The sequence below is a fragment of the Plectropomus leopardus genome, chromosome 2 (assembly GCF_026936395.1).
Source record: "Plectropomus leopardus strain MGB_pleo_1.0 chromosome 2, ASM2693639v1, whole genome shotgun sequence".
NCBI lineage: Eukaryota > Metazoa > Chordata > Actinopteri > Perciformes > Serranidae > Plectropomus > Plectropomus leopardus.
This window is the reverse complement of record NC_142177.1, coordinates 10,781,220-10,793,246: the sequence shown is the minus strand read 5'-3', so window position 1 is coordinate 10,793,246 and position 12,027 is coordinate 10,781,220. Positions and strand designations below refer to the sequence as shown.

The 12,027-nt window shown below is 41.0% G+C and overlaps 2 protein-coding genes across 2 annotated transcripts; both read right to left on the bottom strand.

The window, feature by feature from the left end:
* Positions 1 to 184: 184 nt before the first annotated feature.
* LOC148190150 (uncharacterized) lies at positions 185 to 6,159 on the bottom strand. Its single transcript, XM_088084703.1, is given in 4 exon segments — positions 185 to 731; positions 733 to 5,067; positions 5,836 to 5,946; positions 6,065 to 6,159. Coding segments are annotated over 3 exon segments (4,494 nt in total). The 5' UTR covers positions 5,919 to 5,946; positions 6,065 to 6,159; the 3' UTR covers positions 185 to 655.
* A 980-nt stretch (positions 6,160 to 7,139) lies between these two features.
* Positions 7,140 to 11,937, bottom strand: LOC121955499 (EEF1A lysine methyltransferase 3-like). The gene is made up of 3 exons (XM_042503491.2): positions 11,151 to 11,937; positions 10,947 to 11,058; positions 7,140 to 9,498 (listed from the first exon to the last, which is right to left on the bottom strand). Exons 1-3 carry the CDS (start codon positions 11,310 to 11,312, stop codon positions 9,101 to 9,103), a joined length of 672 nt encoding a protein of 223 aa, XP_042359425.1. The 5' UTR covers positions 11,313 to 11,937; the 3' UTR covers positions 7,140 to 9,100.
* Between the last annotated feature and the right edge of the window lie 90 nt (positions 11,938 to 12,027).

The following is a 12,027-nucleotide window of genomic DNA, read 5'->3' as shown; positions in this document are numbered from 1 at the left end:
TTTTTTAAATTTAAATTTTCCTTAAAGGATACTTTACCCCAGAAATGATCACTGGTATGTCAGTTACTCAACCTGTGTTACGCTGAATTTGGGAAGAAACTGTTATTCTCATGCCTCCAAATCAATGAAAAATACATAAATGTTGGAGAAAATTGTTGATGAAATGATGTAAAAGGGGGCTGCATTTAAAGCACTCCACTGTTTTATTTACTTACAATAAAGAACAGTTGACTTTGGCCAAAAATATCACCACATCATGAAATCGCTCCAGATAATCAAATCTTTGATTACATCCACTTTTAGAATTCCATTACTACATATTTATCTTAAACACTCTACTCAATAGATACAGCAGATAGATAGATTTGGAGAAAAAGATCTGCTCTACAAGAATAGATTTGTCAAACAGAGATGGTCTGGATATATTAGATTTCCCTAATGTCAAAGTCCTACATTTCTACAACAGTAAATGCATTATTACTTATCCATCAAAAATAAAAGCTCTAAGAATACACTGAAACTAGAAAATATGTCAAATATCTGCTACAAAGTGTCATTGAGAAAATACTTCCATTCCTTATCAGCCACAATTCAAATGTAGATGCTATGTAGTTGTAAGATTTTCAATTAAACATAAGGGACCGATGTTCCTTGTTTATCCAGCTATTTCAGACTCACATTCAATCATCCCTTCATCTGAGGAAATGACGACCACCTCCTCATTTTCTTGGCTCTGTTTCAATCTTTTCCACATCTTTAGTTGTTATTTTTGCCACTTCAGCTGGGCACTCCTCACTCTGACTAGACTCATTTGTGACGCTCTCATCTCCATCATTATCTCCGTCTTCCTCGGTTGCAGTCTCATCTTTTACTTCAGTGAAGCAGCATCTCTCTCCCTCAGTGGTCTGAATCCCCTCGTCCCTACCTATCTTGCTTTCAGAGACAGCATCATGTGTTGTTTCCTCAACCTTGTCCTCATCTGCTACAATAACAGTGTCCCCCGAGCCATGGCTGCTGGTGCTGCTGCAGGACAGAGTGTCCTCTTCAGCATGTCCACTTCGCCCTTCTTGACACAGGCCCTGCTGGATTTGTCCCACCTCTACAGCCTCAGAGCTTCCTTCTAATGAAACCTCCTGTTGCCCCACTCTATCAAAGACTGCCCTCTCAGAGTTCATGCCCGCAACCACATCTGGGCAGCCCAAGTCCTCCCCTACACTCTCTGGATCCCAAAGCTCAATCACCTCCTCCTCTTCATTCTCAGAGTCAGGGGCTGTATGCTTCCTAATGCGATTAACCGCATCCCACAGGGACTTTGGATACTGGGGCTCATCTTTTAGGGGTGAGTCAGGGTCAACACCTCCATTTCCCTCTTGCAGAAGAGGAGTTGAAGAGCTAGAAGGCTGGACCGAATCAGTGCAAGAGGAAGATATGAACTGAAGGCATTCACAACAGCCCAGATGGAGAGGAGGAGGGACAGTTTCTGATATGTCAGCAGCAGGAGCAGCATCTTGATTCAGCGCTGTGGAACAGACTGAGTCCATTTCCAAAATTGGAACAAACTCAGCATCTGTCTTGTTCAATGCATGTGCTAGAGAGTTAGAGGGTAGAGTCTCAGGTTCGATGTTCTGCAAAATTTCAGCCTCTATTTGAGCTGAAGAGTCTGTAGCATTTTCTATGGATAGCGTCTGCCCCAAAAGACCTGCAGGGTCCTCATCTGCTTTTTTTTGAGAAAGGTCCTCAGTCGTATAACTCTCATTCACATAAGCATCCTTTTCCTGACCGTTATCAAATTGTTGCTGCAAAATGTTCAACTCTGTTTGACTTTGACTGTCAAGCAAGTTTTCTTGGGATATTGTCTTTTCCAAAACATCTGTAGGATCCTGGTTGACTTCTTTTGGTAGTGGCTCTTCAGTCATATAACTCTCTTTTGCACAAACAACATCCTCTGCTTGGACACATTCAAGTTGCTGTTGCAATATGTCAACCTCTATGGCACTTTCTTTGGATATTTTCAGTGTCTCTTCTATAATGTGATCCGTAGGATCCTTACTGGCTTCTTTAGTTTGTTGCTTATCAGTGACATTGCTCTCATTCACATAAGCGTCATCATCTGGTTGACCACTTTCAGATTTTTGCTGTGACACTAGCTCCTCTGTCATATCTTTGGCAGGGTCCTCAAGAGTGTCACCAGTCTCACTGATGATTAGCTGGCACTCTACACACTCTTCATCGTGGTCCTCAACACTGGAGACTGCTTCTGCAGTTTGATCTGATAAATCGGGAGGAGCAGGGCTTGGGGGATAGTCTGTATGGAGAGTTAAGTCAGTAGATCCAAGGGGAGGAGCTGATGGGGTGTGAGGCAGATATGAGGTTTCAGGGTGATGAACTAGGTTTTCTGGGGAATTTAGGGCAATCAACTCAGGATCAGGACCTTCCATGTCTGATTCTGAGATAAGCATGAGAGGTGTGAGATCGGAGGATGCGAGTGTGAGGGAAAGGGCAGGGTTTGGTGATTCACAATCTGGGAAGGGTAAAAGCAAAGAAGAGTGAAAGATGTGGGCTGGTGGACTTGGACATTGAGGGGGATTAAGAGAAGAGGTATCATTTTCTTCTTGCTCAGTTGTACCTTCTTCACTTGGGGGGTTAATTAGAGGATCCTCTGTAATTTCAATTTCAGGGAAAGGTTTAATGTCAGTTTCAATTTGGGAGTCAATTTCATGTGCTTCAGAAACCTGATCCTGAAATCCTGCAAAATCCCCACTGCCTCCACCTGCTGCCCCATCTCTGACATCGTCATACTCTATCAAACACTTGGCATCGTCAGTCTGGTCAACCTCTAACAGATTCTGTGTCTGTTCCTCTTCTCTTGTGTCCTCTTGAATTTCTTCAACTCTGTCATCAGTGTCATTACCTTTAACTGGAGAGGGTTCAACTTCCTGGTCCTGGACAAAAGAGTCAAGAAGTGATGTCGCATCTTCAAGTTGCTGCTCGGTAATACAGTCATGTAGAGGGATTCCTAGGATCCTTTCGGCACGCTCCTCCAACGTTTCTCTTTCAGAAACTGAAGATGAGGACATGCAAAGGGAAGAGATTTCACTTTCTTCCTTGGGTGCCTTTTGCTCCATTACATCCGAGTCTAGATCGGTCTCTGGACTTTCATTAATGTGAAAGTGGTCTGTTTCTGTGTTGTTGTCAGTTGTCACATCTTCGTTCAGCTGACTGTTTGCTTGGACAGTTTCAGGGGGGTCGGTCAATTGAATATCTAGTGGACTATGTTCAGTGTGTACATAGTAAACATGCTCTTTCTTGGGTGATGGAATCAACTCCATTTTAACAACAACACAGGTTGTGTCGATAACCAGTAGACCCTTGCTGTCCCCAGATTCTGTGTCTGTCTTGATGTCCAGTCTTCTTACTTCAACATCAATTGGATGAACTTTACCAGAGTCCAGAACATCTGATTCTCCTTCCTTGTTGTTTGCTTTCAAACATGTGGACAAACTTTCAACCCTGCTTGTGATACTTGGCTGCCTCCACAAAGGATATTTGACTGACACAGGCTGCTCTGACTGAGAAACTTGTCTCCCAAATGCAGAATCAGCATCATTTGTTTTCTTTTCTGGGGAAATGTCTGTCTGTGCTTTGTTTGATAGATAATCCTCAAGCATCTCACTTTCTACACTGGTTGGTGTCTCCTTCTGTTTGGCTTCGGCGTTTCTGGCATCAGATGTACTTGACTGCTCTGTGAGTGTTTGTGCTCTGAAGTCTACCTCATCTGAAAGTTTGTGTGTTTGAATAACGCCACTATCATCTCTTAGACCTTTAGAAACACCTCCCAATTCTGTGTTTTGGGTATTTGTTTGTGAGGTACAAAGAGGCAAAGATGAGGTTTCTGTTGTGCCTGCTATTCGAGACACCAAGCAGAATATGGTCATCCCACCTGCCTTTTTGTTTAATCTGAACTTCCTTCCCTCAATGACTTTTGAGGATGGTTCCACGTTTATCTTTTTATTCTCAATTGCTTGTAACACTTGTGGTTGTTGCAGAGACAGCATACCCTCAAGCTGTATGCGTGTTTCCTGGACACTCAAAGGACTTCTTGCCTGTAAAGCATCTGTTTCCTGCCTGCTGTGCTTTAGTCCCTCGAGCTCTGGGAAGCTTTTTTGATTCCCATCTGGTTCCTTCTCTCCTTTTCTGTGATCCCTCAGATCTACACAGACATCCTGCTTCCTTAGTGTTGGCTGTGACCAGTAGGTTTGTCTCTTACCTTCCTGCTCCCAACTGGTGTCAAGGTGGTGCAATACAGGTGAACTTTTATGTGGGATGTCATACGGAGGAGGAGCAATATAGCCAGGAGGTTGGCTGAACATCCTGCGCTGGTAGCTGGCCTTTTCTTTCACGTCCAACACGTGGCTTGTGTCAGTGGCAGGAGTTTGTGATGGATAATAGGTCGGAGCTTGCTGTCTGCTCCCTCTATCCCACAGTCCTGACTCTCTGATGCCTGCAGATTGTCTGGCTTGTTGCAGAGCTGCCACTCGAGGATCTGTCCCCGTCCTACTGTCCCTCTCTGGAGCTCTGCTGCTCTCCAGCAGCCCCTGAGAGGCACCCCTCAACTCTGCCTCTATACGTCTCCTCCTTGGCAGTGAATGGCTGTATCGAGCTGCCCAAGCCTCCAGCTCTCGATAGCTACTGTCACTCCTCTTAGCAGAAGCTTCCCTGTTGTAGCGGCCAGGACCGCAGGGCTCCCACCTCCTCTGCCATCCCTCTCTCAGAAATCCTCTCTCATATTCTTTTGCTGCCCGCTGAGCAGCTGTCCACTCTCTGTCTCTGGCGTCATGGGGCTGATAGTCTCTCAGGTCCTGGTGCTGCTGAGCATGACGGTCTAGAATAAAAGGGAAGTGAGAAGAAGTAGGGGCGGTCAGTTCTTGGTCTGTCCAGTTAGTGTACTCCTGCGGAGCCCCTCCTGTTCTTGATCCTGGTACAGTCCAGTAACTGGACTCCCTGCCTGGATCTTGCTGCTCACCGTAGTACAGTGGATAATGGGGAACCTGATGTCGGTCATGGTAACTAGGGGTGAAATGGTGGAAATTGTGTAAGTAAATTCAAATAATATCAGCAAAGCCATCTTTCACAACACCTGTAATATCTTCATATGTGTTTTAGAAATATTTATCATGTCAAGAGGCTCCTTTTGATATCACTTTATTGAATCAATATCCCAGCTGGCAACCAACGTCTTTCCACGGTGATATTTGGTTGAATTTAGTCAGGATGTCAGATGCCACCATCAGTTGAGGTAGAATATGAGGACAGATGCAATGATATTTTGTTGGTTTTAAGTCGTCTCATTAAGTAACCAAAATCCATCGTCTTCCAAACATCTCATGCCCATGTCATCTTGACATATAATACTAACAATTATTCGCAAGGTATGGAAAACAAAACCCAACATCTGCAAAACGCCATAATGTTTAACATCCACACAACATGAAAATCTAACGTCATTACACATTTAAAATATTGTCTACCTGATTTTCATTCCTGCCAATCTGATAAAAAAAAATCTGCGCAACATAAGAGCCCACCATCTTTCTGACATTACTTTGTCGTTCGGTGCCAGCAGGGATGGTCCAATGCTGATATCCAACAAGTGAAATAATGTTTTGCTAGAAGTTTCTCATAATTATAGCAGCAATCTCTAGATGTCAAGACTTATGTGCAGTAACTTTGCAGTAAAGTTTAAGTTTGTCAAACATCAAACAACAAACAACAAAATGGCAACAAACTCTATCATCCAGTTATTACAATAATTGAAAAAGTCATCATATAACTCACTTATGTGTACAATTTCTTCCAGGAACAGTACCAAATTTAGAGTATAGAGGCGTCTGCCCCTGATTCTCGGGCCAGAACTCCATTGTTTGGTCTGATACACAGATCTGAAATCTGAAAAAAAATAATAATATATTCAGCTGTTTCAGAATGTTCTTAACAACTCTTTATCTTAAACAAATTCTCGCCTGCAATGTACTGTATATACTGTTACAAAAATGTGGCGACGTACCTTTAATTGCTGTTTTCAGATTATTGTCCACACCGCACATGAGGTGATATGAGGTCTAATGACGTCCAAACGGGACAACTTGTTTTAAAAGGACGATGGTTTGCAGTCCCCCTCCTACTCCACACACACACACGCACACACACCAACACACACACACACACACACACACACACACACACACACACACACACACACACACTCCACTGTAGCCCATCCTCTCATCCAGCCAACACGCCCAGTTCAAATACCACTGAGGAATTTTTTAATCAGGTTTTTGGATATAAACAACTCTCATGTGGTTGCCACTAAAGTTTTATGCTTAAAACTGCTTCAGGTGAAAAAGGCTTAGTGACAACATTGTATAAGAATAGATAACTTTGCAGTCAGGCTTAGTATTAGAAAAGAATATTTCACACCATAATCACAGGTATGTCACTGCTCACACAGCTGCACATGCTACTTTTCAGGGGGAAAAAATGAGAATTTAAAAACTAACAATCCTTTCTAAGTGGAAAATTTATGAAAAATGGATTGGATGGTTTCCTATCACCTCAAATTGCACCACTTTTTCAATGCACGTTTTTCATAACTAATGATCACAGATGACGACAAAATCAACAAACTGCACTTTGCATGACACTCGCGTGGGAGGTGCTTGGCGTGATGGCGAGCAGACTCTGCATGGCAGATAGGGATCTGTTGTTTTGTCGGCTGAATTGTAGCAGAGGGAGAGACAGGCAGCGGACGGGTTGTTTCCCTTTCTTTGAAACTCTCCAGCGTAACAAACAGGCTTTCCTTCTCTGAACAGAAAGTCTGTACATCAGCAGAGAGCAGGAGAGAGGGGATGAAGTATGTACAGACAGCAGGCTGCAGGGAGGCAGGCAATCTGTTGATGTTGACAGAATAGTTGGGGATGAGATGAACTTTGTTTTGGATTTTCTATATCTCAATAAAAACTATATTGTTTTAGATTTCAACAGCACATACACTGAAATGCAAATCTTTCCACATCCAGTTTATTCTGCGTTATTATTACTAAAATTTCAGGTGAGAGTAAGATTCACATGACAAAAGTGGTGTATATTTCAATACATTGGACCCAGCTTTCTGATTTGTGTCTATCCAGACTGAGCTGATGTAAAACTGCTTGGAAGACAGAAATGTGAATAATCATCACAATGACAGTATGACAACAATTAAGTAGACCTGGATATGATGATGATGTTTAATACGTGACTCAATCACCTTTTGTAAAGGGAGGAGTGGTGTTCATTTCATATAAAGCCTTTGAAAAGTGTTTTAATTATAACATTATATATTTGTGACTACATGAGCAAGAACAACAAAATCCTTAGGTATTATTTATTAGGTTTAACACCTAAACTCAATGAAACTGCTTCATCAGGATCGTGTAGGTGTGGTTAGATCAGATATTTATGACAGTGGTTCATTAAGTTTATTGACAATACAACGGTCCCAAAGACGTCATCACATTTTAATCCAAATGTAGCTGAACCCTGACTGGTGCTTGCAGGATAAAATGCAACCTTTTCCTAACTGTCTACTTTAAACCAGTCAGAGGAAAACCAACAAAACACAAATACAGACATCTCATAAAAAACAGTCACCCAGGGCAGGCAACTTTTTCAGAAATTTGTTTTCCAGGGCCTTTAAGGCTGTGATCATGTGGTCAATTTTCAATCTTATCTAGAGGTGATGCAGCTCAGGTCTCTTTGTCACCTGCTCAAAATACTTGCAGAAACCAAACGGGGGGGGCTAAGTGTGTATGAACAGGCCGCTGTGTCGTCTCTACTGATAAATGAACCTGTTTAGACAGTGAAGTGTTTTTACTGAGAGGACAATCAGCAATGTGGAAAAGAAATGTGAGATTCATATTTTAGAGAAAGGACAGAAGTTGCCAGAGATTGTCATCATTACATGGAGTAAAGATGTAGAGAAAAAAAGGAAAGAAATCTCCAGTCAGGTGATTGTGAGCAAACCTGCACCACAGCCTGCAGCTGTAACATTAAAGCTGATCCCTGTCTGAATGACAGGTCACGACAAGACAAGAGAGGCTGGAAACAAGTCTACCCCTGAAATACTGACTGACATCCACGTTATAATCAAAACACAGGGCTGGTTATAAAAAATCCCAATGAGACAATTCTGTGCCATAGCGATGGGTAAAAAACAGAATATAATGTGTGCAGTGAAAAAATATGTGCTATATCCAATCACAATTCTAATTTTTTTTTTTTTATGTATTCATTTCTTTTTGAGAAGAGGAAGGTCAAACTGATTAAAACAAAACTGATGCCAATTATTAAGGAGAAAATGTGATTATTTTGGAAGGACACATTTTTAAACTAAAATCTACACAAAACCTCCAAAATCACCACTTTGAAGACAGTTGTCAAATAATCAGCATTTAAGGACACTTTATTTCCCCTCCTCATCTTATAACAATAAAACATGTATTGTAAAACATAATATCAATTGTAACAAGTAAAAATATTAATATGATATTAAAGGTTTCTCAATTGACTGAAAATGATCATTTTTATCCATATAAATATATAAATACAAGTATCACTTACTTAGGTAAACTTAGTTCATAAGAAGTACTCATCAACAGCGTTACACTGTTTGGTCAAAAGACCATGCAAACTCAACTCTGACCCGATTTTTAACAGTAAATGTAGCACAAACATTTAATGTCTTTAGCCTTACAGTTGATCAATTGCCTGAAACATTTGTCAATACAAATAACAGTAACTGCATTAGACCAGAAATTTGCAGCTTAAAGTAAAAAACAAAATCATCTTGAACTTATTGCCTTTAAGTAACAATTTAGTCACTTGATAGGAGGCTGACAGAGAACAACAAGAAGTTGTTCCTGTCAGATGCATTGTCAGTGCATTTTGCACTTTTTTTTTTTGCTTGTTTTAAATATTTTAAAAAGGCACGAAAGAAACCAGAGTCATAACTGGTCCCCGTACAATAACTCATGCAAGTCCCAGGAGTTTGCCCCTGCTGTCACCTTTCTTTCCTCAGAGATGCCCTGTAGATATTAATGTTTTGACTGTCATCACGGTGCAAAAGCTCCACATTAAATCTGGTTGGCAGACATTCTTCATAGAAACCTGGAGTCTTGTGCTCTTTTCGCATTTTGGAAGAGAGATACACCACAGCTCCTTTCATGCACAAATGAGCTAGTGTCTCCACAAGCAGTGGGTAAGTCTCTGGGAGGTAAATTATATCTGCACAGAGAACCAGATCCCAGTCGGAGGGGAAGTTCAGGTGGTCTTCACCCCAGGACAGAGGGAGGATGGTGGGGAGGGTGGAAGGCCAACCCCCAGATGGTCTGTTAGCAGAGACGTTGGCCTGAAGTTGAGGGAGAGCCAAAGGAAGGTCTGTGAGGGTCACGACTGCACCTAGAAAGATATTAGATTTTGATTTAAATGTGCTGTCAATTGAAACTCTCAACCCAAGATGCGTAGCACGCTGCAGTTATAACTTATTTACAGGTGGATGCACCGCAGAACACACATTTATTTTAAAAAGTTCTTATAGGATGTTTTAACAATGCTGAAGGTGACAGTGGTAATGGGGTATCTACAGGTATCAGACATTTAAATGTAATGCTTTTCAAGATAAGATTAGACAAATTTAACACTGATTTTTGGACAAATCCTCTTTTTTCTAAGCATTGCCAGTAATATAAAAGTAAGTAGGATGTATATGATCCTGTGCAGAGGCAGGATTTATGTAGGAATATTTTTATTTGAGTGAGTTAGGCTACTCTTAATTTGGCCAAGTATAAATTTTTTTAAAAAGTATTAGGTTTAATGGTAGGCTTAAAGATTCATGACTTGCACTCAACAGAGCTTGACTTTTGACAGATTTTGACAAAAAGAAATTAAAAGATAGATCAATTCATTGCATACAATGTTTTTGGTACTTAAGACCTGACCAAATCAAATTTAAGACTATTTAATAATTTTTAAGGCCTAGTTTTCATAACATTAAATTTAAGACATTTCAGGACTGTTTCATGACCTGCAGGCACCCTGGGTAAGATGACACAGAGCTGCTGTGACAGCTGCAGCATGTTAGCAGAGCCTCTGCTGGAGGCAGCTGTGAGTTGCACATCTATTGACTGAAGTGCATTTGACATGTGTCAGTTAACCCTTTCAAACCTAAAGCCACATAAATTTTCTTGTGCTGCCTTCAGACGCCTTTCACAAGTATTTGAACCTTTGAGCCTTGAGCAAATTGGTGTGATTTCTTCAACAAAAAAAAAAAAAAAAAAAACATGGAGAAAAAGGCAATAAGCAACTTGGAGAGAAATGTTTCACAAATTGAAAGAAAATAGTGAATTAGAAAATATTTTTGAAAAACAACTATGAGAAAATGTCTATTGAAAAAGCTGGGGAAAAACTATATTTATTGCTAATTACCATAATTACGGCACTTATTTAAATTAATGTTAAAGAATTGTTTTAATTTTTAAGCAACTTTTACAGGTCATTTCTTTTTTTTACTTTTAAAATTCCTTTTATTTTTTAACTTATTTTAAGGTAATTTTCTTTTATGCTTCCTTCTTTTAATAAAATCCCTACTAATTTTTGGGTCATTTCTTCTTTTGTTGCTCGTGGTCTTCTTCCAGTGTTTTTGAAAGAAATCTAGTCAATTTGCCCAGGTTTCAAAGAGTTAACTTGCCGACCTAAGGAGGGACTCTGAAATGGACAAGCAAATAGCCTGGCATAAGAAACCAACTTTCTACATACACAGCCAGTAAGGGGAGGTTCAAGAGCCTATAACACCATTCATAATCATGAAAATTAATATATTTTTTTCGTGGTGCAGACAAACCACATACCGAGTCGTGCTGCCAAGATCCCGACCACACCAGTCCCTGCTCCCAGCTCTATGGTGCGCTTTCCTCTCAACTCCACACACTGCTCCTCGAAGTAACGACACAAGTGTAACGCCTGTGAACACACGCGAATACACACCCTCATCGTTAGACAAAGCTCACACGGACTTTGCAGGTATAGTTTTCATAAACCAACAAGGCTCTTACAGCGTCCCAGACCGGGGCGGCCACCCCGAGGTTAGCACCGAACACCTGTCTGATCTTCAGCTCCTGGCCGGCTAAAGTGTACACGGTTTCTTGGGAAAATGTGTCCGCAAACAAACAGTCATCAACGGGGAAAGGGTCGTCTTCATCCCCTGCACAAATCATGGTTGGGTTGGTAAATAAAAGTTGGTTTGTTTGCTATCAGGTCACAAACAAGCACGAGCACCAACACCAGCCTGAAGTGATCCGTCAGGTTGTCGTGGTCAGTAACGTTAGCACGAGCTAGGTACCGGTGTCTAATCTTCGTTAGCTGTAAGTAGTGCCTCAGAAACAGAGATGGCACTGACTGTTAAATCATGTTATGAATGGGAAAGGCGTATGCGAGGTCATCGCGAAATTGGGAGAAACTGAGAAACGTTATTCGCTGTTTTTCGCCGCTTTTATCTGGTGGTTAGCCTTAACGCTATCTATTTAACGCTGTCTTTAAGTTAGCCAGTCAGCTGACACGCGCTGACAGCTGAGTTATTAGCTGCAGTTGTGTTGCGGCTTTTCAATTTCAGCCTGCGCTCTCGGAGAGAGCTGTAAATTAAACTGACAAAAATGTTACCATAATGCAGCAGGCCTACTTAATTACTAACTGAAGCTGGGCGTTTTCAGTCCAAGCTGTCTCGGGTATTTTGCCCTGTGTTTAGCTTGTCAGGAGATGCTCTAATTCATCCATGATAGTATTACTGACCCTTTGAAACCTTAGCAAATAGGCTTGATTTCTGTCAAAAAACAAATAAATAAATAAAAAGAAAATACAAAAACAACAACAAATGGTAACAACATAAAATAAAAATAAGATAAATATACATATTAAAAAGTTAATAATAATAAT

Bases quoted from the DNA above. Each gene is read 5' to 3' on its own strand.
- LOC121955499 (XM_042503491.2), bottom strand. From the start codon at position 11,312: ATGATTTGTGCAGGGGATGAAGACGACCCTTTCCCCGTTGATGACTGT. The intron at 11,059-11,150 runs GTAAGAGCCTTG...GTGTGTTCACAG, and splicing joins CCGCCCCGGTCTGGGACGCT to GCGTTACACTTGTGTCGTTA. The intron at 9,499-10,946 runs GTATGTGGTTTG...ATATCTTTCTAG, and splicing joins GATCTTGGCAGCACGACTCG to GTGCAGTCGTGACCCTCACA.